Source organism: Arvicola amphibius, chromosome 1, assembly GCF_903992535.2.
Source record: "Arvicola amphibius chromosome 1, mArvAmp1.2, whole genome shotgun sequence".
NCBI lineage: Eukaryota > Metazoa > Chordata > Mammalia > Rodentia > Cricetidae > Arvicola > Arvicola amphibius.
This window is the reverse complement of record NC_052047.1, coordinates 64,583,685-64,608,971: the sequence shown is the minus strand read 5'-3', so window position 1 is coordinate 64,608,971 and position 25,287 is coordinate 64,583,685. Positions and strand designations below refer to the sequence as shown.

At 53.5% G+C, this 25,287-nt stretch overlaps 1 protein-coding gene across 1 annotated transcript; it reads left to right on the top strand.

Annotated features, from left to right (window-relative positions):
* Positions 1–832: 832 nt before the first annotated feature.
* On the top strand, positions 833–2,209 carry Adra2c (adrenoceptor alpha 2C). Its single transcript, XM_038314619.1, has one exon. The coding sequence runs from the start codon at positions 833–835 to the stop codon at positions 2,207–2,209; it is 1,377 nt and encodes a 458-aa protein (XP_038170547.1).
* Positions 2,210–25,287: the final 23,078 nt, after the last annotated feature.

Sequence of the window (25,287 nt, the reverse complement as noted above, 5' to 3'; positions counted from 1 at the left end):
CCCAGGCGGCCGCGGGCTCCGGCTCCCGGCCCGCTCCCCCCCGGGCGGGCGGCTCGGGCCTGCGGGGCGCCCCGCCCCGCCCCGTTGCACCCTCCCCGCTGCGCAACTGGACTCAAGTTGGAAGCCGAGCCCGGGCGGCTGCACTTGCGCCAAGCGCACCGCGGCGGCGGCGGAGACGCTGCACCCGCGAGCGGGGAGGGCGAGGCGGCGCCCGCACGGCCGAACGCGGACCACGGGGGGCGCCCGCACCCGGAGCAGCAGGAGGACAGCTGGTGTAGGCGCCGAGCCCGGCAAAGTAAAGTTGCAGTCGGAGGTTGGGCGCGGGGGCCCGGAAGAGCGGCAGCCCGCGCCCTGGCTCGCCTAGCCTCAGCCAGGAGGATGGGAAGCAGATTGTCCGTGCTGCCGCCTGGAGCCTGCAGCCCAGTCGGGTACCGGGACCGTGGAGCAGCTAGCGTGCGCCAGCTTGGACACCGCATCTCCGTGGGCTGGCGGCCCGGGCGCTCCCACTGAACCCAGGCCGAGGGCGGGGCCGCGCGAGGACCCGGGACCTACCCCCCTTCCCCCCACCGCCGCGTCGCCGCGCTCTCTGGGCACCTCCAGCTCTGCACTTACGCGCGCGGCAGCTGCGGGGAGCCCGGCAGCCACGCTCTCCGGTGCGCCGCCCGCCCGCCGGGCCACCACGGCCGAGGGCCGGCTTCTGGGCTTCGCGGCCCCCAGCAGGCACGCCGGAGGAGCAGGCGGCGATGCGGACGCCGACCCTGGCTGGGGGGCGCCCGAGCTGCCGCGGCTTCGCCCCGGCTCCTGGCAGGACCGCGTAGCTCGCGGGAGGACCATGGCGTCCCCAGCGCTGGCCGCGGCGCTGGCGGTGGCAGCGGCTGAGGGCCCCAACGGGAGCGACGCGGGCGATTGGGGTAGCGGCGGGGGTGCCAACGCCTCGGGGACTGATTGGGGGCCGCCGCCGGGCCAGTACTCCGCAGGTGCCGTGGCGGGGCTGGCAGCCGTGGTGGGTTTCCTCATCGTTTTCACCGTGGTGGGCAACGTGCTCGTGGTGATCGCTGTGCTGACCAGCCGAGCGCTGCGCGCCCCGCAAAACCTCTTCCTGGTGTCTCTGGCCTCAGCTGACATCCTGGTGGCCACACTGGTCATGCCCTTTTCGCTAGCCAATGAGCTCATGGCCTACTGGTACTTCGGGCAAGTGTGGTGTGGTGTGTACCTGGCACTGGACGTGCTCTTCTGCACCTCGTCCATCGTTCACTTGTGTGCTATAAGCCTGGACCGCTACTGGTCGGTGACGCAGGCGGTAGAATACAACCTGAAGCGCACACCACGCCGTGTCAAGGCCACTATCGTGGCTGTGTGGCTCATCTCGGCTGTCATCTCCTTCCCGCCTCTCGTCTCCTTCTACCGACGGCCCGACGGCGCCGCCTACCCGCAGTGCGGCCTCAACGATGAGACCTGGTACATCTTGTCCTCCTGCATAGGCTCCTTCTTCGCGCCCTGCCTCATCATGGGCCTGGTCTATGCACGCATCTACCGCGTGGCCAAGCTGCGCACGCGTACGCTCAGCGAGAAACGTACCCCCTCTGGCCCCGACGGTGCGTCCCCGACCACAGAGAATGGGCTGGGCAAGGCAGCGGGGGAGAACGGGCATTGCGCGCCCCCGCGCACCGATGTGGAGCCAGATGAGAGCAGCGCGGCAGAGAGGCGGAGGCGCCGGGGCGCGCTGCGCAGAGGAGGAAGGCGGAGAGAGGGAGCCGACGGGGACATGGGCAGTGCAGACGGACAGGGACCGGGGCTGGCGGCCGAGCAGGGCGCTCGGGCAGCGTCTCGGTCCCCAGGACCTGGCGGGCGCCTGTCACGAGCAAGCTCGCGCTCCGTCGAGTTCTTTCTGTCGCGCCGGCGCCGGGCGCGCAGCAGCGTGTGCCGCCGCAAGGTGGCCCAGGCGCGCGAGAAGCGCTTCACCTTCGTGTTGGCAGTGGTCATGGGCGTGTTCGTACTGTGCTGGTTTCCCTTCTTCTTTAGCTACAGCCTGTATGGTATCTGCCGCGAGGCCTGCCAGTTGCCTGAACCGCTCTTTAAGTTTTTCTTCTGGATCGGCTACTGCAACAGTTCGCTCAATCCGGTCATCTACACCGTCTTCAATCAGGACTTCAGGCGCTCTTTCAAGCACATCCTCTTTCGAAGGAGGAGAAGGGGCTTCAGACAGTGACCCTCAGGCCTCCTGGCACTGACCTCCTGGACAGTTCCGAACTCGGGCCGGCAGAGGGACCAATTAGGGGTGGCCTCTCCAGAGTTCCAGGAGTGGCCTGGAATTCAGGGCGCAGTATGGAATGTAGCCAGCAGGAGCTGGGCGAGAGACAACTGGGCCTCGGGGAGTGGGGAGGAGAAAGGGAGACCCCTTTGCCTTCCCATCTCAGCGAGTGGCTGTGGCTAGGTTGTGGATCCAGTTCCTGAGAGAGCTTCTGTGGAGTGTGGCTGTGAAGTTAGGGTTTTAGAAAGCAGACAGCTGCAGCAAGAAAGGACCCCCCCAACTCTCAGTGTTCCCTGTGAGCAAGGACTGACTTCCTATGACCTAAAAAGCGTCTATCTGGGGGAGAAGAGAAGGTGCAGACAATCTCTGGTTACTGAGAGTATTTGTTTGCCAAAAACAATGACAGCCAAAACAACCAAACCATTTTCTAAATAAACCTTTGTAATCCAAGTGTGAGGTACATTGGTCAGTCTTTAAGTTAGGGTGTGGGGGAATTCTCCAGACTGTTCCAAGTATTCCACACAGGCACACACTAGGGGTGCTCTGAGGGCTGAGTTCTGTCTCTCTTTCATGAGGGAGGGGGTCTCTTTAAATACTTAAATATTTGGGGCATATGCAAAGTCTATATTAAAATTCTTTTCTGTAATTGACTAAGGGGCAAAGGAATGGAGGGCCTCGGGCTGATTCCAAGTTTGGATCCTTCTACCCGTGTGTTCTGCCACAGGCATTGTTCTTGGAGCTCTGTGTGGCACTGGCATACAGCATACTCTTTGGGTTGTCTCCTAAAGTGGGCAAGGTGGGGTGAGACGTGTCCCAAGAAGTCTTCCCTTACACATGGGGTGGAGTCATGGCCAGAAGCCTTTGCCTAGTTGCTGGGTGGTCAGAGTGAGCTGGACAGTCCCCAGGTATTGCTTCTGAATCAGAGCCAAGGTCGTTGTGGCCCATTGAGCAGAGAAGAGTCTAGATAACCCCAAGGACTTCTCCCCAGTGCCACCCACTCTTGTCCTATTGCTCAACCCTCAGTCCTCAATACTTTTGAGAGACTTCTTGTCATTAAGCCAGGACCCCGTGAACTCTTCCTCGTAACCCCATGTGGCAAGTCCTGGAAGTCGCTAGGATAGGTTGGGAGAAAGATGTGAGGAGCTGGACATGGCCTGGGAGAGTCTCCTCTACACCTGTGATCCAACTCACTGGGATAGGTGGGCTAGAGGATCCCTGCTGGGACTTCCTAGCCTTTATCTCTCCCGTGTGCCCACCCCATCAGTCCTGTCCTTCCCAAGCCCCTGCCTGAGTCAGACACCAGAGCAGGTTCTTTCTGGCCTGAACTCCCAAAACTGTCTCTTGAGAAAAGAACTTGAGGTTGCACACACACACACACACACACACACACACAGTCATGCATGCAAACATGCATGTGCGATGCACACATACAGTTGCTTGGCTTCTTCCATCCACTGTAGATCCTCACCGCATCCCACAGTGTCAGGCTCCACCATCACTTCACGTGGTGACACACTTACTGTATTCTAGGTTTAGACCCAAATCGGGAAACTGAGCCTGGAGTGGTAAGAGGAACAGAATTAACTACCTAAAGTGGATCAAGAAGATCTCAGCTCTCTCTGTTCCTGTGAAGAGGGGACTTTGTGACATTGCCAGTCAGGAACCTGGGGGTGATACATTGGAAATGGCAAGTCAGTCCCACTAGGGAGGGGATTGTGCCCAGGGATCCTCCTGTTCGCTTACAGAAAGGCCTCCTGGGCCCAGGGCCTCAGAATTGCTACTGTAGAATGGGCATCTCAGAGCACCCAAGAATAGAGCCCAGATTATTGATAAGATAGGGAGGCAGACCCCATTCTCTACACTCAGTAGCCCCAAATCCAACCCAAGACACCTTTGTCTTGAGCAGAGTAGCATTTTTTGAATTCTGTAAATATTGCTACCAGCACATTTCGTGAAGCTCAGAGAGGGGATTGACTTGCCTGGGATCACACAACTAGCCATAACACCCATGCAGGGTTTGGGTTCCCTGACTCAAAATTCGACCATAAAATAAAGAGTTCCAGGCAGGTTTTCACCAACCCTTAGGTTGTAGGGAATGAATTCTCACAGAGGAGGAAGGGACCCAGGCAGGGACTAGCTGTAGGAAAGGGCAATTGTGTTTTAGGAAACTGGATCCTGGGGTTGTGGGTAAGCAAGGAGAAACATAGCAGGAGATTGGAAAAAAAAAGTCTGGGTGCCAGGTGGAAGAGGTAGAGAGACCTCGACTGGGGTGTGTGTGTGTTGGGGTAGGGTTGGGGGGCTTTGAGTCCCTGGGAGACTGAGTTTTGCAGAAATGTGTTGTCCCAGCAGCCAGAACTGTACTGTTACACAGACTGGCATGCCTGGATCATCAGTGAACTCCAAGGGCCCTGGGTTTCCTGGGTGCAGTAGAGGCCATGCCAGCCTAGAGCCAGGCCTCCTGGGGATTAGCTCTGCGAACATGGCTGTCAACAAACCCTACTCTTTTTCATTTCCTAATCCCAGGATTGTTGTTCTAGGCTCTAGCTTGCACCCTACACAGGGGGGCTCTCAGAGCCAATGCTCTGGAGATGCAGCTAAGCAGCTGGTTAGACAGACAAACCCCCTGCAGGGACGCATTGCCATGTGTATCTCACATCTGAGGATGAGGTGGGTCGCTCACAGGTCCCTGGGATGCCATGATCCTTTACTGTTCTCACACATACCTATAGTGTATGGAGAAGGGGCCCCTTGAGCTGTGGGCCAACAGCTCCATCCACATCAGTGGTAGCCGTGGTCTCTATGGTTTTGGCATTAATTGGCCTCCTCTATTTCCAGGTCTCTTTTACAAAGCCAAAGTTGTCAGACTCTGTCAATGGTTGAGGAGACTGAGGCCTAGAGGTGACTATGACCCATGTACCTGAAGTGGTGTGGGAGAGGAGCAGAAACTACTCCGAAAGAACCAGCTGCAGAGAGCCCAGACTCTGAGCCCTAAATTCAGCTTCATGGGTGACATCAGCTGGGACTCTGGGCCTCACAATAGAGGTTGCACAGCCTCAAGAAGAGTTGGGGCAAAATACTGAAGTCATCCCAGCAAGGTAGAGGAGGGTGCTGGCCTGAGTATAGGGTGCTCAGGTCTCCCTGCCTGCACCAGCCTGCAGCACACAACACATGTGAGTATATTTAACCTGGATGCAGACGCTCAGTCGGTGGAGAGGGAAAACATAATCCGGATATCCCCTTACAACTCAGGACCGAGTCCAGAAGAACTCGGGACTGCTAATACTTAACAACCAAGCAGCTCGGATCTCTGAAGCCCCCTGGGGTGAGGGCGTAGGAGGGGAGGCACCAGTGTTGTTGGAACACCTGATGGCAAGAAGGCCACCCTTCCTGGAGCACTGGCAGTGGCTGTGTTTTTATATCAGATCTATGGGCTGGGCTCAAATAGTCCAGGCCAGCCCAGTGTTGTTTCAAAATACACGGTGCCTGCAGGCCTGTGTGATTGGGCAGCTGTGGCCTTTTGTCCAGTTAAATGCCAGCTTCAAGGACCTGTGATAGTCCCATATGTAAGGAGGCTTAGAGGCGATGACACCCCCCATGGTGTCGAGACTAGCACCATGACACTTGTTCATATTTCAGCCCATATATTCCCCTTAGCTGGGGATACTTGCCCCCCACCCCTGGGTGTATCTCAGGGGCAGTACATGGGTGTGGGGTGGGAATGTCATGGATGGTAGGTAGGCTCCTTAGAACTGAGGGACAGAAAGAGGAAGTGGCAGGGGCATGTCTCCACCACCAAAAGAGGGTCCGTCTGGGAGGGACCTGTGACTAGGCTTCCTTCCACTCTGCACCGTGTACTAAGGGCACAGTTTCCCCCTCCTCACCTCGTATACTTCCCACCAAGGCAGAGAAGGGGGTGAAAGGGCCAAGGCGCCTCCAGCAGAGTGCAGCGCAGCCCTCTGAAGTCAACCTGGGAAACCTGGTCAGTTGCAGACTCTGGGCCAAAAGCGAACCCTGGGGACCAAAAATGTATTTCTTTCCTGCCAAGAGGATTTGTGGCTGCTCACAGTAAAAGCCCGGGCACAATGGAATCATTATGGTCAAGATAAGGAATCAGTCCACTCAGGGCAGATAGAATGCTGGGTAGCGAGCCGGGTGGAAGGCATCCCGCCCTCAGGTCTGAACACAAACCGGGCCCAAAGCTGCCTGGCAGCCATGGAGAAAAAGAAACAGGATATGCACACGGTTATTGATGTGGGGTTGACAAGAAAAAGCTTGAGACCAGGAAGTCTGCAGTATATGACCTCCTCAACTGCGAGAATCTGCTCCCAGAAAGGGTTTTCAGGTACCTCGGCGAACCCCCAAGCTCAGTTTACTGCACGGGCCCAGTCTCCAAGCCCTGTTTCCATCAGCAACCACAGGCCCAAAGAGTCAGAGTCAGGGACACTGAGGGTCCGCAGCCATGATTGAAACTGTGGCCATGTAGCTGTGTAGCCTCCACACCCCCATAAGAACATGAGCCTGGGGTCACCAAGGCACCAAGGCTGCCAGCACAAGGAGCTTTCAGTCTCTTCCGGGCTCACTCCCAAGGCCCAGAACAAACCAACCTCAGGAGAAACCCTTTCTGCTCATCCCTGTACCTCCGGTTGCACCCTGCCTCCTGCCCCTGGTAGCGTTCGGTCTATGTCACGCCTATCCTCCCACCTACATCTACCTGGACCCGCCTGGCCCACCTCACCTCCAGAGAGGCTCTCTGAGGCTAAGCTAACCACCGCCCCTTTCTTCCGGTGCAGACGTCAGGTCTGTGCTGATAGCTGAGCTGGTCACAGCAAATGGCTGGAGAGCTTGCAGCATCAAGAGACCCAGGCTCTGCCCTGCTCCATTCTGATGCTACAGGGGATTTTCCGCTTTGAGTGCAGGCCCGGCTGCTGCCTCCGGCTGTTCAGATATTGGTGGGCGGGTTTCTCCCCCATTTGATCAGCTCCTACTGAATGTAACTCCTAAGAAGGAGCATCTCCCCGGGGCTGCAGCACAGGAGCTGGCCTGCTTGCTGATCACTAGGATAGCAATGCTCACTCAGGCTGTCTGTTACAGACCCTTTTCCCCAAGAGCATAGGAAGGAGGACCTCAAAAACAACAGTTACAAAGACCAGGCATGAGGGAGCGATTGTGTGCGTGTCTATCATGCCCCTGCGTCTGCCTCTTACACCCCATCAGGAATGCCTGTTTAACAGACATGAAAACTGAAGGAGGGAAGCCATGTGCTGGTCATGACCCTGATGCCCACCACTCTGCCTCCCTCAACTCACCACCCTGGTCACCACTGTCAGCTTCAGCTTGGGGAAATGAAGGATCCAAGTTGTGTTTGGTGGACAGAACCCATGCTGCCCTGGCTGGCCGTCTCTCCCACTCCTAAATCAAACCACGCTTAGATTAAAGGTTATGCCCATGGGCCTGCTCAGCGCCTGAGACCCACATGCCACTCCAATTGCTTCATTATCCCTGACTTAATCCACAGACCGACCCTCAGCGCTTCTGCGAGAGCCGCGGCAGGTCGGCACCCATGGCAATGTGAACACAGCCCGCTCTGTGTTTGGCACGTCGTCTTAGAAACGATTCCGAACAATGAGGCAGCTTTTAAGATCACCCCACCCAGGATATAAAATGCCAAAATGTTTGCGGTGAAAAATAATTCAGTTACCGGTTTCCTACTGGGTGCTGCCATCGCAAATCGAATTGGAAGCAAAATCAGCCCTCTTTGAATTGGTTCAAATGAAGCTGTTATTCAAAATTGATTGTTGTTTTTGCCTCCATAAGGATTCAATAGGAGGCAAAACAATAGAGTGATTATCTCACTTTTGGTATTGCTAAATAAAGGCCTGGCTAGACAGCCACAGCTGGACAGCCAAGGGTGGGTTTGCCCTCTTGGCAGAAGGAAACTGGAAAAGGCCAGTCCATGTGGGCTCCAGGCTGTGCCTGCAGAGAGCGGAAGAGTGGCTGCCATTCATCTTGCTTGAGCATGTGCAGAGGTGTCTACTTCAAGGCCAGGGCAACAAATGATGACGATGGAGATGAGCAGGCTAACACCTTCATCACTCAGCATGGGGAGAGGCTTTGCAGTTGCCACAGCTGACCATGTAGTGTAACTTCAGGTTCCTGGAGCCACCAGTGCACCGATGGAGCACAGTTCGGTTCTGGCTGGCATCGATCTTTGGTTTTCACTCCTTCAGCATGAACCTAAGAAGAAAAACACATTGCCCTGCGTCAGGCTTGGGCGAGGACCTGGGGTCACCAACAATCTGGTGATTGCGAGTTACAGAGCTTGATCTTGACTGGGCCATGTCCTCAGGCAGTTCTGCTCCTGGTTTTGAGTCAGACACAGGATATTGGCTTCCCAGGTTTCTAGTGTCCCACCCCACTTCATCCACCCCAAGCTCCAAACGGGCCTGTGTCCAGTAGGTACTTTGTAAATGTCAGAAGTGCCATCTGTGAATGTGTGAGAGGTCCAGGCCTGCCCCAGAACTGCCATCAGACTTAGGGTTCAGAACAGAGCCTCATGGCTAAGCAAAGCAGGGGAGCTTCTACTCATCTTCCAACTCACGATGAGGAGCTATGGAGGCTTGGGACCACTGTGAAGTTAGTTCCCACAGAGGGGACACTCTCTCGAACTTCTGCTCTGCCCTCAAGCAGCCTCCAGCACCCCAGGGTGTCCCCATGTGCGTGCACAAATGAACAACTACAGCTTGGAGCAATGAGCATCACCCAAGGAAACTGATATTTGGAGAACCTTGTCTGAGGTCTCTTGGATGTTTCCATGCCAAGGCTGATCTGCAACCCAAGTCCCTCCTGTCTCAGGAGTTTATCACTTGCTGAAATAGCCAGTTTCATAAAAGTGTACCCTGTAAGTTCCCTGTTTCAAGGAGGGACAAAGCCTCCCTGATCTCACCCTTGGGTTTTCAGAGGAAGCTGGGTGTGTTCTTAGGACAATAGAAAGTCTGTCTAAATTTCCTGTGTCATTCTTTTCCTTTTTACTGGTATCTCTCAACACTGTCCCCCAGGGAACTATCCCTGTCTGTCACCTGGGAGCCCACAGGCAACAAGGAGATCAAGACCAATCAGCTCAGGTTCCTGCAGATGACCAGTGGGAGAGGACACAGACCACTATTGGAGTCGCCTGGGCATGGGAGATGGGACATCTTGGGTCATAGTGACTTGGCTTCTTGAGGTTAAAAAAAAAAGTGGAGTTATGGGCTTCTGTAGTGTCTACCTGAACTCTGTGGAAGGCTAATGGAGCATATTGTGTGGCAGTCGGGCTCACCCATTGGCCCTTACTGAAGACCCCCGACCATCATTTCAGACCACAGAGCCTAGTTAGGGTCTGCTATTGCCTTTGCCCAACCACACCTCTTCAGGTAGAAGCATCTGTCAACCTATTTGTCACCCAGCCTTCTTTAACTTTGCTAATGTTCATTCCTCTGTCCCTGTATGTCTCTGTCACAACCAGGAAGAAAGCCTGAGTCACCAGTCCAAAGCAGGAACAGGCTCCAGACATGGACCGGGGATATCGCAAGGTTGGGAGGCAGGGTTTTTTTTTTTTTTTTTTTTTTTTTGGTTGCTGCAGAGGAGATGAGGCCAGGGCACAGACCATTCACTGGGGACATCTAACATGAACTGATTCCACTTATCTCCCAAAAGGAGGCTCAACCAGGGTGAAAGTCTGACTTGCCCAGGTACCCAGTTGCGGGGTGGCAGGGTTTACATGACTTGAAAATTAGGGCAATGAATGAACATATCCCTCTGTCATGCTGCCTCAGAGCTAAGGGGCATGGCTTTTTCAAACACGAAAAAGTGTGAGGGAGATGGCATCCCAGGGGCAGGCTGACGCCCTGGGAGTTGCACTTTGAGAGACAGCCTATACTTGAATTCCCTAAGCTTGGTCATGGCAGGGGAGGAACCTGGGACATGAGATGGCTCCATTGAGAGGCAGAAGCATTCAATAGAGATGGCTTCACTCAGAGGCAGAAGTCCGGATACTGTGGGCGAGTCCACAGAACAAACGCTGGGACCCATCTCCTGGCTACTCCTGGGGACACTCTCTCCAGGCTCCTACCCCATGTCCTTGGAAGGAAGTGGGTTTCTTTTCTCAGAATGGGAAGGAAGATAGGTGGAAGTCAGGTCTGGAGGTCACGTGTTCTGAGGTAGCAAGGCCAAGCCGGGATGCTGTCTTCCAGAGGCAGTTCCTAAGTGAGGGAAGCAGTCCGGATGCCCTGGAGAAGCATTCGCCTTTTGCGCCTGCTCAGCCATGTGGAATGTTGCTTCGTGACAGCCCACATGTGTGACTCTCACGGGCTTTCTGTTGTGCTTTTTGCCTCTTGATGTTTATAAGAGCCTCATTAATAATAGAAAAGACCAGGAAAGAGCTCCCAAATTCATAGATTGATAAACAGATTAAACATTGGTGCATCCAAACTAGCAGGTACGGTTCGGTGCCAAGAGGAGCATGCCGTAGATGCACCCACGCAGGAAAAGCAGTAGCTGGCCTGAAGGGCTGTGTGATCTCTAACTTTGTTACATGGCATTTTGCTTAGGAAATTTTAGTTTTTATAGCGGTTTGGGGTTCACAGCAAACAAGCAGAAAGTACAGCCGCCATGTGCCCCTCAGCATGACTGAATGCCTCCATCTGTAAGTGAAGGTCCTCTGGGGATCCAGTGGGGAGAGTAGGCATGTCCTCATGGTAGTGGGTGTGGGAAATTTTTATCAGCTCTAAAGTGTGGTGCTCTAGCCAAGGTTCCTTATCAGAGTCGCAATAAGCCCTTAGAGGCAGTGACTGATTGGCCTGCTCACTGGGCTTACAGATGGTAAGAGAAAATGGCCCATATCCAACTCAGAAGGTTCTGGAAAAGTGCCTCAGTCTCATTGCTTAGAGCTGAAGAGGGATCCTCTCAACCTGACCTGGTCTCCCCAAAGGCCTGTCATCTGCTCTGTAATGACAGGAAACTACTAGACAGTCCAGGAGCTCTGCTGTCTACCATCAGCCTTCTAGAGAGGCGAGCGCTTGGGGCCAGGAGAACTGGCAATACCGTGAGCTTCCTTTCTGCTCCCAGAGAGCCAAGGTGCCGTGTTGTGCCATGGTCCCAACTGCTCTAAAGTCTCTAAAGGTCCCCACCCATCATGGGGCCTAGAACAATACAGACTGTCCTGTCCTGGGGATGGATCACCTAGTCCTGCTCTCCCAATCTGCAGCCTCAGCAGACTCCTCCCCCGCCCTCCAGCAGCTCTGTCTTGAGTGTCTATGGGGCAGAGCAGGCCTCCTTTGGCACACCTTTGCCAAGCTCCAAGAGCACCTTACCATCCATGGAGGCTGAGATGAGAACTGAATCCTCAGGACCCAGCACCCCCCATCTGCATATGGCCCTGACGAATATACTATTCTGCATTGAGATGAGAGCTCGGCATAGTAGCTGGGGACCTCTTCAGCCTCTGTAGACAAGAGACTGCTTCTGGCCCAGAGTACAGGGAAGGAGGGTATCTGCCTGTCCTCACTCTGAGCAGTATGCCGGGCCTCCTCTGTCAGGATCTGACCATGCAGTGAACATGTAGCTGGTTTTCAGGCCGAACCAAAGACTTCAGTGCCAGTCACAGGCAGCAAACACTAGAGACCTCATGTGTGCATTCAGGGCTAGTGGAGGAGAGAGTGGAAGGAAACCCCAATATGTCACCCCAAATGTGCTGTTTGACATGAACATCTCTGAGCTGAGGCAGTTATGAAACAGCAAAGGCATAAGTCTCTCTCTCTCTCTCTCTCTCTCTCTCTCTCTCTCTCTCTCTCTTTCTCTCCATGCCCCTCTCCCTCTCTGTCCCCTTTCTCTTTAAAGGCAGACATCAATAAATTCTCTCAGCAACTTGTCAAGCCAGGTTCAGCCTAGAGGAGCCACCAAGTAGGTGCTACTCTGGAAGCCCATAGCCACTTCCTTCCGTCCTCTCCCTTCTCTGAGCCCTCTCTAGGGTAAGGATTCTGCAAGCTGAACTTGTAAGCTGTTGATGTGAGTAGCTGAGTGACAGCCTTTTGCTGTTTCCTCTCATGCTTCTGAACCTGATGGGTCCTGGGAATTCGCTGCTTGTTGGATGCCTTTGTCAGAGCCGAGAAGGTATATGCACTCTCTGGTAGGGTGACCACTGAATAACGTCATGAACCCAAGATTCGCAACAACTGCATCAGGTCCCAACATGCAGCACCCCAAGATAGGAAAACTGGGGCAGGAGAGGTACACCTGTGTCGGGTATGCCTGTGTCCCTCCACTTCCTGCTTCTGCAAGGCGACCAGCTGTGGCTCAGTATTACAGCACTTAATAAAAAGGGGCCCAGCTGCGATCCCACCCAAGCCGATAGGCTAAGAAGCAGGGAGAGAAGTGGTTTACTTCTCTCAGGGTGGGAAAGAAGATGGCTCTGCACCAGGGAGTCAGGTCCAGAGGTCCAGAGAGTAAGCAATATGCATTCCTATGTCACTCTGGAGCCCTGACATCCAGGAAGCTGTGGTTTCTGCCTAGGTCTATGTTTCTTGTGGCCTCTTATATCATTGCCCTCCAGGGGACTCTCTTCCTGCTGCCCGGGCTTAGTGCTGTCCAGGCCAGAGGTCTGCACTTCTGTCCTTCAGCAGCCCTGCTTCATTTCGTCATCAGTGAAGATAAAGCGGCAGGGCTTGGAGAGAGGGCTGCTCCGAGGGGCTGATTTTGGATGGAGATATAGAACAACCGTATCTGTTCAATGACTTCAAAAGATCTAGAAGGTTCTTCCTCAGTCCGTGCTGGATGGCCTCTAGGCAATGCTGTCCCTCTGTTCAGGTAACTGAGGCCCCATATCCAGCCCTGTTCCTTCTCAACTGGCTTTTTTCAAGGATAGGCCCTATACTCATTTTTATCCATTAGACTGAGGCTCTGCTTGGCTCTGGACAAGTCTCCTGCGCACAAGGCCCATCAGAGACCCCCCACTGTCCACAATCTAGGACCCTCGAGGCCACATGGCACCAGCCCCCAAGCTAGGCTACAAACACCCAGTTTCTGGAGACACCTGGCTCCCTGCAACAACCCTGAGCTCTAAGCAATGGGAGCAATTTCAAATGCTGCGTCCTGGTGGGGCCATTAAAGCATAGCAGCCATGATCATTGGAGTCATTTCTCCTGCGTTTCTGACATGGGGAGGAAAAAAAATCCCCAAATAAAACTTGTCCCATAGCTGTTCCCTCTGAGATGCGGGCCCTGCAAGGGCTCTTGCTCCTCAGATCCTTGATTTCTCCTCCTCAGGGGGAAAGAGCTCCACACAGTCCCCACCGCACGCCAGTAAACCTGTCGCTCTAATGAACAGTTTTCATTTTGAGCTCCGCGAGAAGGTGCACACCAGGAGGGGAGGCAAGTGATGGTTGGTTGGTTTGCGAAGTTAAATCTCACCAATTCTCGGCTCTGATGGAACTCAAGGTGCCAGACATGGGAATTTTTTTGTTGTTGTTGCTGTTTTGAGCTGAGAAAGGACTTTTTGGAGAAGGATTTATTTTTATTTTTTAATTATGTTTAGGTGAGCACGTCTGTGTATGGGTTTGTGTGTGAGAGTGTACTGCCCACAGGGGGCAGAAGAGGAAGTCAGATATCCCTGAAGCTGGAGTTGCAGCCAGTTGTAAGCAACCCAGTGTGGGTGCTACAAATCTGATTTGGGGCCTCTGCAAGAGCAGTTTGCCCTTTTTAACCACCGAGCCACTTCTCCAGACCCCTAAGAGGAAATGTTTAAGAAGCTGATATCTGCGTTGGTTTCATCTTCTTCCTTCAGAGCTCACAGTAATGGGCATCCAGGCTCTCTTGCATGGCTCTGGTGACAGGGTGTTCACCATTTCCCAGTGCATCCCCTCTCCCTTGCAGGACTTGCTTCAGAGACTGAAGAGGAAGATGGGTTGGAACTGTCTCCATTTGCCCAGACAGTGAATGCTTGCTCTGCTAGGTCTTAACTGGTGGCAGGGGCTGCCTTTCAGAGGACAGGCCTGTGCACTGCAATAGCAGCCCAGCAGCTCCTTGCTTTGGTGTAGTTGTAACAAATCTGAGATGTGAGCGTGAGGGGCAGGTGAGGACCCATCCAGTCATCCAGCTGGCCAAGGAAACATTTCATGACACAGGCTGAGACCATGATCCCTACCTGGGGCCCTGGGAGTACAGACCTAACCTTCCTCAGACATGGGAATGAGTCCAAGTCTGTAGAGAATGGGCTGCCCAGTGCAGTGCTTCCTCTGTGTAGTGGGCATGTGCAGGAATAAGTAAGTAAAGCCATGATGCTCCTCAGGGCTGCTGGAGCACCAGCCTCTTATCTTCTCTCCCGCAGTTCTACCTTCTTAGCCCAGCTCCATTGCCAGGTGGCCCCTGGGTTAGTTCAAATCACCTCTGATTGCAGGAAGCTGAGTAGGCTCTGTGAGTGGGGAGAGGGAAGATGGAGCAGGTACGGGGCAGGTGCCTTCCTGCCATCACCTGAGAAGTAAGGCAAGCAGACAGCAGTGTAGGGAAAGGACGAGGGAGTGTTTTGATTAAAGCCCCCATTGAGTACAGGAGGCAGATTGGAGAGGGCAGATGTACCCGGCAAGAGCAATGGCCGCACTGGCCCCAAGGTGGCAAGCGCAATGGCCGCACTGGCCCCAAGGTTGGCTAACAGGACCCCATAGATGGGGACAGAAATTGTGCCTCCTCATGGATTCCATTGCAGCCACAGAACTGAACAGTAAGAGCATTGCTGATGCTTTAGCAGCCCAGACAAAATCAATAGGCTCTGGAAATACAAGAACAGCTGACCTTTGAGATTTCTAGCAAACCTTGGCAAAGGGTGCTGTGGGGGATGGCGCTGAAGAGTACCAGGCCTGGGATCTCTGTTCTTAGATGGCTGAGACCCAGGTCCCAAGTGTCCCTCTGAGGAGCTAGTCTTATGAGCTTGCAGAGTCTGGAAGGTTCTGTAGACCAAGTCGCTGTCTCTATGACTGCTCTGTTGCTGTCTTAGCTCTGAACTGTTCTAGAAAAGTCTGCAGCAGCTACAGAAGGCTGTATCACAGTCAGAGATAGGCAAACCTTCTGCAGAAATGGAAAAGTCAATCCTATATAGAAGGAGGGAGACTGGGGTCTGATGCCCAGCTACTTGGGCCTGACTGAGTCCACTCTGCCTCACTTGCTGGGCACTGCTGTGACACCTACCTCAGGCTACCCAGCTGGAATGCACATCCTGATGGACCTCAGAGGTACTGGCCCTTGCTCAGAGGCTGATTTCATTCTCGGTCATCTCCTAGATTGTTGTGAGTTGTGCTAGGCATGGGCTGCAGATGGGCAGTGGGCACCTCTCTCTGGACTCTGGGATGGGGGAGGGATGTGATGAGAAAGGAGGGGAAGAGTTGTAGACCACTCAGCCTGAAGGTAAATAGTTGAGGAGCGTGCAGAGCTGACTGGCAGGAAGGTGACAAGGATTCTGAAATCTTGTGGGTTACCTGCTTGATACTTTTGCTGGGGTGACTGACTCCTTCCTTAAGGGAGAACAGAGGTCCTGGAAGCCAGGCCAAGCACCTCAAGACCCCAAAAAGACTTTCAGAGTTAAGGTCTGGAGTTCAGAGTAACTGTAGATAGCCTAGACCCCCGCCACCCAGGTGTCCTAGTATCCTCCACAAAGGTGTCCTGTATCCCCTCCACCCAGGTGTTCTAGACCCCCTTCATCCAGGTGTCCCAGATCCCCTTCATCCAGGTGTCCTAGACCCCTCCACCCAGGTGTCCTAGTCCCTCTACCCAGGTGTCCTAGTCCCCTCCACACAGGTGTCCTAGTCCCCTCCACACAGGTGTCCTAGATCCTATCCACCCAGGTGTCCTGGACCCCTCTGCCCAGGTGTCCTGGAATGTGTTCACCCAGACAACCTGGCGTGGAAGGATTCCCAGCCAGTCTGGGTTCAAGATGAATGCCCAGCTGTGCCACTCCTCATCCTTGCCTGGCTCCTTTCGACCAAGGCACTCAATTTGCCAGCCACCTGTCTGGGGAGTGGATTTCTAGAAGTCCAGGCAGAAGGAGAACTGGTGGGAGACAGAAAGGGGCTCGGGAACCACCTTGGAACTCTTTGCTGCTCTCGACAGAGGATGGAGGCACCCACTGTAGACAGCTCACCCCAGGCACAGTGGGTCAGAGATCCATGGGGACAGGCTGGCCTCCTACAAGTATCTACAGAGTGTGCAGATGAAGTTTCCTTGGTAGCCTCCAAGAGTTTATGCTTTCCACACCAGGGTGCAACCCCCACACACTCAGAGGACAGCTGGATCTCTGACCCACAGGCAGGAAGGCTGGGCCAGTGGAGACAATGTAGTTGGGGCCACTGGTCCATTCTGACGATGTTATCAAAGTCGCCTTCAGCCTGGATATCCCCAAAAGGGTTGTTCTCAAAACAGTGTAAACCTCTTGGTTTAACAGGGGCCTCTGCATTTCTTTTCAACTTGTGGGTTGTCCCATATGGAAGTTTATGTTCATGGAAAGAAAGGAGCAGACAGTATGTTGTGCTCCCGGGAAGACCCTCTGAGAGATTTTATTAACCTCTGGGCCTTGAGGCTATATGAGCTGTGAGTGATGAGCCATACTGTCATGCAGTTAACCTAGAAAGTCCATGATTTCATTTCCATGAGGATCTGCTCTTACGTTGAACGCACTGTGGGTTTATGACAGGAGTCTACCTTTCCAGTATCATACAGAATGGTGTCATTGCCCCAAATCCTCTGTTCATTTATTCATCCACTCCTCCACCTCTCACCTTTTTATTGCCTCTGTAGCTTGCCATTTCCAGAATGTTCTGTGGCCTTTTACATTGGCTTCTACTTAAGACGGGCAATGCATTCTCTTCATAGCTTTGTTTCCCAGCTCACCCTCTGCTTACCTGTTTGTCTGCAAAAGGATGCCAGATTCACTCTCAGTCTGGGAGGGTATGTGCAGAGTTTGAGGGGACACATTCTGGCACAATTTCACCTCACAGCACCTCCAGGTGACAGGACTCTGCGGCACAGAGCCTCGAGAGTCCTGTCCCAAGGTCACACCAGGAGCAAGATGGAACCACAGTGTATCTGCTTATGGCAAGTTCTGAAGAGAGGCAGCTTGAGCTCTGTGGGGCTCAAGGAGCCTTCCAAGTGTCAGGAGCTAGGAGAGAGGGAGGGCAGGACAGAGAGAAGGAAGCCTAGGGGAGCCCCTGGCTATGGCATAGCATGGGAGGATCATGGTGGCCTGTGGAGGTAGATTAAGGATGGAGGTGTCTTGGCCACACAGTTCAGGTGCCTGAAACTTCAGCAGGAGGGACAGGGGGTCCTCTAAACTAGATAGATGTGGCCAAATGTGGGCTTTGCTTCCTAAGGGGCAGGTGACACAATGCAGTGTCCAAGAGGAATCAAAAGGGATGAGGATGGGGGCAGGGAAAACACAAGACAGCTTTGTCTGGCTCCCACTGTTCCCATGGGTCCCCCCTGGGTTCGGGGAAGGTTCCTCTACAGTCCTGTAGGTGATACCATAGCTTCATCTAGTGTATACCCTGTGTGTGCTTGTCCTGCCACACAGGAGAGCAGGGCGCTTGGAATTTCCAATGTGTCCTTGACTCTGTTGGGGGTTTATTGTCAGGTCCATGACAGGGCTGGGCTTTCCAGGTTGCAGTGTGACTGGCCATGCTCCCAGTGCTGGTGAGCTGAGGAGCTGCTGGCGGTGTGCTGGCGCTCAGCTAGGAGGGGTTATGGAGGAGCAGCTTGGCCTGTCTGTTCTGTCTTCCCACCCTGCTAGGCCACTTCCGTTCACTTCTGTCCCTGTCACGAGCTTAATGGTGACTCCTGCGTCTGTGTGATCTGACGTGAAAGCAGTCTCTCTCCAGAAGTAGAGTATACAAGATAACACACTAGAGCAGGCTGGCCTGATGTTCAGTGTCTGCTGTCCCAAAGGAAGGAGCAGGACAGATAGAGACAGACAAAAGGAAGATGGTCACACACAGATAGCAGAGACTGGAAGGACTCAACTGTAAGATGAGGACAGCGTGAGCTGGAAGCTGGAGGCAGGAGGTGTCTCCCTGGAGGCTCTGAGTAAGCAGGCCTACTCTGCTTGGATTTCAGACTGCTAGTCTATGAAGCAGGGAGAGTGAGCTTCTGCTGTTGGAAGGCAGTCTGTAGTAACTTGATACAGTGGCTCATAACACTGACCCAGCTCCCTGTGAACCCAGGCTCCCAGCTCAACTATGCTTCTAGCATTCTTGCTGACTTCATCCTACCTCCTGAACCCCAGATTTACAGGTATTCCTGGGTCAGGCTCACAAGAACCTCTCACTCCCAGCCTGCCTACAGGGCTGCTCTCTGGGCTGCTCTCTCTTGGACCTGATCAGGCTTTCCTCGTGCCCATTGTGACTCCAGGTCCTGTGGCCTGCTCTTGGGGTACAGGCTGCTCCCCACCCTATGCTGCCTTCCAGATCTCCCACCCTCATGGATTCATCCCCTGAGAGCTTCCAATTGGCTCAACCCTTCCTGTCACCATCTACATCATGGCCGCATGTGCCCTACTCAGTTCTCAGGCTTGAGTATTACAGAGGCTTGTCCCCCACCCATTCCAGCCACCTGTCCCAGGTCCTTGATGGCACCACCAGTGACATTGCCATTGTAGAACCTGCTCAGTAACCCTGGTAGCCTCTCCCAGACTCCTTGTCGATGTCCAGCTTTGGGTACATTCCACCCTCTGCCTTCTCCCAACCTATATCCAAGCAGCCGATGCTTGTGGCAAAGTCTCCCAATGTTGATGGCACTGTTGAATCTGGTTACCATGCAGGGAGTGGAAGTCTCCAGATCTGCACAGAAGTCCAAATGGTTCTGAGTGAGAGGAAAGAAAACTGAAATGTAAACCAAGAGTCAAAATGAGGACAAGAAGGGAGGGGGAGGAACGTGGGTTGGGATGTAAAAACAAAACAATAAATAAACAAAAAAGAAGAAGAAGAAAGAAAGTAGGCTGAGGAAGCCATAAAGAACACGTCATTAAGCAGCATTCCTCCCCAGCCTCTGCATCAGCTCCTGCCTCCAGTTTCCTACCCTGTTTGAGTTCTTGCCTTGGTTTTTCTCAGCGAACTGTGGTTCAGGATATGTAACCAAATAACCTCCCTTCCCCGTGCTGCCAGCAAAAAATGAGGACAAGATCCCTTCTGCCCAATGAACTTCTGCAGTCAGGAACTCACATCACCACTCTGTCCCTTCCCCTGGTACCTTGCCTGGGGAGCAAATGGCAGATAGATGTGTTCCCCATTCCTAGCCAGCACACGGGAGACTTTCTGGTTCTGAAGTTGCTCTGACTGGCTCCAGAGCTCAGGTCAGCTTTTATGATTCTGGGCACCACATTCTGACTAGATCAGACCAGCTTAGCCTTCTTAGGGTTAGCAATGACTGGAGAGAGAGAGAGAGACAGAGGTACAGAGAAGATGTGGGACTGTCATCTGCTACTGCCCCTTAGCACTTCTACCCAGGAATCTTAGGGTATCTTAGGATAGCATCTTCCTAATGGAAACAGGTTCTCAACCAGATCCCAGCCATGGCAGCGCTTGACCTGGCCACCATCTGACCAAGAGTCATTGTGCCTGGGAGCTTAACTGCTCCATGGGCTTCTGGAGGGCAGTGCTATGTGACACCAAGCACCAGGCCTGGGTTCCTCCATCCTCTTGTTCTCTCTCCGTGTGCACACCCCTGCTAATTGGCTCCACTTTACATCTATAAACACAGACACACACGCACACACACATATGTATGAACATGCACACGTATCTCTGACAGGACAGACAGGACACTCTGTCTACCTACAGAAAGCACCTCACCCTCTTCTCTCCCCATCTTTTTTTGTATCTCAGCTCTGAAAGCCTGGTTTCCCAAGGAAAGAGGAACCTCTGGAAGGCAGAGCAGCAGCCTATCCTTTCCCTTCCCTTCCTGGCTCTACTCCACCACCATAGTCTCCTCTTCTGCTAGTCTCGCTCTGCCCCACAACTTCCCGTCTGTGACCATGATTCCTGACTCTCCAGCCTGTGTCCCCTTTCATCTAAACCTGGTCTCAGACCTGAGAAAAGCCCACTGGTGACACACCCAAGCTTCTGCTGTGACTTCCCTAGGGCCCCACTGGGGTTTCATCAGCTGTGCTGGGCCCCCTTGCTAACCTCTCCCTTGTTTCTGCTTCCCCAGCCTGTGTCTCTCTGTGTGGTCCACACTTTCCCTCCTGTTCTTTGACACTCCTCACTAGCTGGCATCCCTCATCTGCCCTCCTGGCTCTGTCAGGCAAGAAAGTGGCCTCCCCCATCAGGTGCTCCTCCACATGCTCAGCCTCTCTTCTGATGGATGTGGATCACCTCCTTTCTCCTGGCCCACACTCTGTGTTCTTCCTGAGTTCTTATTTCTGAGCCTCCTCCAAGCCTTCTTTGGTCTCTGTTACCACATGATTCCAGACCAGTGATCAGTACTGCGTAGCCTTGCTGTTCTGTTTCCAGGGAACACCCCTGATCTCGCACCTCTGTCCAGCTTCCTGACACCTCTCCTGGGTGTGAAAGAGCACTTCCAGAGGCCAGATAACCTGCTAATGCTGTCTCCCCATTTCAGCCAAGACTTCCCTTATCACCAAGGGGCAGGGACAGTGGCTCTCTGAGGCTATGGAAGGGGTACTGGAGGGAGTGCTCAATGGGAGGCATCCGCAGGTGTGGGAGGGCTGCAGGGACGGAATGCTGGCGGGAGCTGTCCTAGAAGGTGATGCTGAAGGCTCGTTTTCTTCTGATCTCCAGGGGGGCAGTCCCTGACCTCTGGCCCTCTTCTGCATTCAGTAGACTCTCTTTTAACCTCAGGGGGTTGTCCAAGTCAAGGGGGCATCTGGCCCCATGAGGGAGACCTCATTCTCCGCAGCCGGCTCTTGGAGACACAGACTGGGAAGAAAACGCCACTATGCTTCTTACAGTTAGGTAGGGAGCTGTCCAGACCCAGACCTGGGTCCAGGTGTTCCCATTAACGTCAACAGAAGCTGCCTGTTCACAGATGGTGAGCCAGGAAAAGGCAAAGGATGTGACAGAATGGCCAGCAGCGTGTCCCCTGCCCTCCTACTGGCCGAAGGGCCTCTGTGCACACATTTCTGAAACCCTCCACATTTCTACACAGCCTTTTCACCTCAAATCCCAGCTTAGTCTAACACGGTGAGTTGGAGGCAACCCTCAATACCAGCAAGAATAGAGGTGGTTAAAGGCTTCCAAACCAGAGGCCTCTGTGCAGTCTACTTTGCAATGAAGGGTGCATTCTGGGGTCCACGCACTTGTGTATGTTACGGGCAGGCTAGTGAGCACACGTGTAAGACGTGGCTTAGACATATCAGTAAAGAGCCTTCTTGAGTCACTCATCCAAACGAGATAAAGAAGGATTTTAAGTTTCTCGAGTTCCTGAAAGACTGTCACACACGAAGACTCTTCTGGTCAGCCGCAGAATGTTTGCGTTGTCAAAAATGGAGTTGGGGAGACGTCATCCATCTCTCCAAAGGGCCCTAACGTTTTGCCTCTACCAGTTGACAAGAGTACAACTGGGCAATCCTGAGTGTGGGCAGTGGGAGCATGGGTACAGTAGCTCCGTGTCCCTTCTCTCTGTCTTCATTCCCCAACACTGTCCCCCTCAACCATTCTTCTGGGTGATGTTGAGGGTGACTACAAGTGGTCTCACATCTTCTCTTGCTCCTGGCCAGTCGGAGAAAGGAGAGAACAGACCTGGATGGAATCTGGTCCTTGACTACATAGAGGTAAAATCAGATGAAAATTAATTGCTTAGGCAGTTGTGGTGAGAGACGATTTGGGTTGGGGATTTTCAATTGGCTTCCCATCCTACTCTGAGAAATATGGGACCTGTGTTCAGGGTCAGCAGCCACATTCAGCTAGTAATGTCTACAAGGACAGACTGGGAAGCAGTGGCACACACGCTTGTGCCAAGCAGGACTAATGTGGGCATTGTGGGTAAGGCTGGGAGTGTGACATTCTGAAGCTTTCACTCTCACTAGACTCAGCCAGTGCTCCAAGGCCTCACACACACACACACACACACACACACACACACACACACACACACACACACACACACAGAGAGAGAGAGAGAGAGAGAGAGAGAGAGAGAGAGAGAGAGAGAGAGAGAGAGAGAGAGAGAGAGAGAGATTCCTCTGCTTGAATACCCTATCTTTCATTGCCACTCAGTCTGCGTGGGTGACTCCTTCCATGTACCTTCTTGTCCCAGAGACATGACATCGCCAGGCTCCCTTTCATGATCTGGTGCTGGGCCTGTCACTCAGCCTTGTAGGCTAGGATCTTTAGTGAATTTCAGTAAACGTACCAGGAGTTTGCCTCCAGCATGGGTCTGATCAATGGGATATATATTTTCTTGGACCCTCCTGTCCCCACAAAGGTGATGCCAGGTATCCCTGTCTGGGTTGGGCCCTGACAAATAGAAATTCACCTTCAGGTTCCTGCTCCAAGCCTCAGAAAAGGCATATCGGTTGTCCTGGATCCCATCCTTTACCCCAGTCTGGTACTTACTCATCCTAATAGGATGCTCCCATGTTACTAGGCTTTATGTTCTGTTCTGTACAACTTCTGCAGTACCAGTCAGAAAAAAAATCACCAGTGACTGTGTGACCTCTCATTTGGACCAATGCCCATAGCCCACAGAAGAAGGGTACGGGTGTGCACAAGGGGTCTCAGGCCATGTGGGACTCAGTGGCATTCGTCCTCTGCTCCCATCTAAGGGAAGGGTGAAGGAGTCCTTACTCTTCTCCTGAGTGTGGATGCAGGGCCGAGGCTCTCGTGTTCTGCTTGAGAGGTTGCTTCTGCACTGAGAGGTCCCTGGGAACTGGCTCTACACTGTGAAGTGGTCCCTGGTGTCTGGCTCTACACTGTGAGGTGGTCCCTGGGAACTGGCTCTACACTGTGAGGGGGTCCCTGGGAACTGGCTCTACACTGTGAAGTGGTCCCTGGTGTCTGGCTCTACACTGTGAGGTGGTCCCTGGGAACTGGCTCTACACTGTGAAGTGGTCCCTGGTGTCTGGCTTTACACTGTGAGGGGGTCCCTGGTGTCTGGCTTTACACTGTGAGGGGGTCCCTGGTGTCTGGCTCTACACTGTGAAGTGGTCCCTGGTGTCTGGCTCTACACTGTGAGGGGGTCCCTGGTGTCTGGCTCTGCACTGTGAGGGGGTCCCTGGTGTCTGGCTCTACACTGTGAGGGGGTCCCTGGTGTCTGGCTCTACACTGTGAAGTGGTCCCTGGTGTCTGGCTCTACACTGTGAGGGGGTCCCTGGTGTCTGGCTCTACACTGTGAAGTGGTCCCTGGTGTCTGGCTTTACACTGTGAGGGGGTCCCTGGTGTCTGGCTCTACACTGTGAGGGGGTCCCTGGTGTCTGGCTCTACACTGTGAAGTGGTCCCTGGTGTCTGGCTCTACACTGTGAGGGGGTCCCTGGTGTCTGGCTCTGCACTGTGGGGGGGGGTCCCTGGTGTCTGGCTCTACACTGTGAAGTGGTCCCTGGTGTCTGGCTCTACAATGTGAGGGGGTCCCTGGTGTCTGGCTGTGCACTGTGAGGGGGGTCCCTGGTGTCTGGCTCTGCACTGTGAAGGGGTCCCTGGTGTCTGGCTCTGCACTGTGAGGGGGTCCCTGGTGTCTGGCTCTGCACTGTTAGGTCTCAGAAGCTGCAGCAAGTCAGTACAAATCCTTGGGTGATTTTTAACCATTTTTAAAGCTCCAGAGGAAAGGATGCTATTGGGGTGAAAAGATGAATCATGATCATGAATCATTTCATAGCGATCTAAGGATCAATTCAGCAAGAAGGCATAACAATCTCAAATGTGCATGGGCAGAACAACAGAGCTTGGAAATAAATACGGAAAAAAGTGACAGAACTGAAAGGAGGTTTAGAAAACATACAGGAACAGTCTAGATTCCAATATCTCCTCATGATAATGTGCGGCAGTAGACACAAGCTGAGTCAGGACAGGAGGGATGTGAGTGGCAGAAGCACCTGGTGTGGTCTCATTGACATGCTCGCTCAGAGCCTCAGCCGGTGGTGCTGGGGACAAAATCCAGTGCCTCATGCATGCTAGGTAGGTGCTCTACTGCCGAGCCACATCCCCAGCCCCCAACTGGCGGGTTCTAGGGAGGTGCTCTACTCTGAGCCATGGCTCCCAGTCTCCCACTGGTGGGTTCTAGGCAGGTGCTCTACTGCTGAGATGTGTCCCCCAGATTCCCACTGGTGGGTTCTAGGCAGGTGCTCTACTGCTGAGATGTGTCCCCCAGATTCCCACTGGTGGGTTCTAGGCAGGTGCTCTACTGCTGAGATGTGTCCCCCAGATTCCCACTGGTGGGTTCTGGGCAGGTGCTCTACTGCTGAGATGTGTCCCCCAGATTCCCACTGGTGGGTTCTGGGCAGGTGCTCTACTGCTGAGATTGTCCCCCAGATTCCCACTGGTGAGTTCTGGCCAGCTGCTCTACTGCTGAGATGTGTCCCCCAGATTCCCACTGGTGGGTTCTGGGCAGGTGCTCTACTGCTGAGTCCCATCATCATTCCCTCATCAGTAGGTTCTATGTCAACATTCTGCCACTGAGTCATACCCCTAGCTAGACACTAACTTCAAAGTGATACAGAACATGTAGCGAGTATTTCTTTATCACATCATGGCCAAGTCAGAAATTAATACTATAATTACATCTGGGAGGAAAAAAAAATAAAACCTCTTCAAAATGCTTAGAAACCAAATAACATGCTTCTAAATAACTACAGGGACAAGGGAGGGAACCAAAAGAAAAGTCTTGAAAGATTTTAACTGAGCAAAAATTAAAACACATTTCAGACTAAGAGCCACTCTTAAAGTAGAGATTACAGGGCAGTTCAGCATTGTGCACCTGTCTGGAGTAGGCAAAGTCTCCTGTCAGGGAAGGAGATTTTATCTTCGGAATGTGGGATAAGCCGAAGCTGCAGGAATCAGGAAGAAGGAAGCACAGAA

What these genes read in the sequence shown, in the direction of transcription:
- Adra2c (XM_038314619.1), top strand. Translation starts at nt 833, where the DNA reads ATGGCGTCCCCAGCGCTGGCCGCGGCGCTGGCGGTGGCAGCGGCTGAG.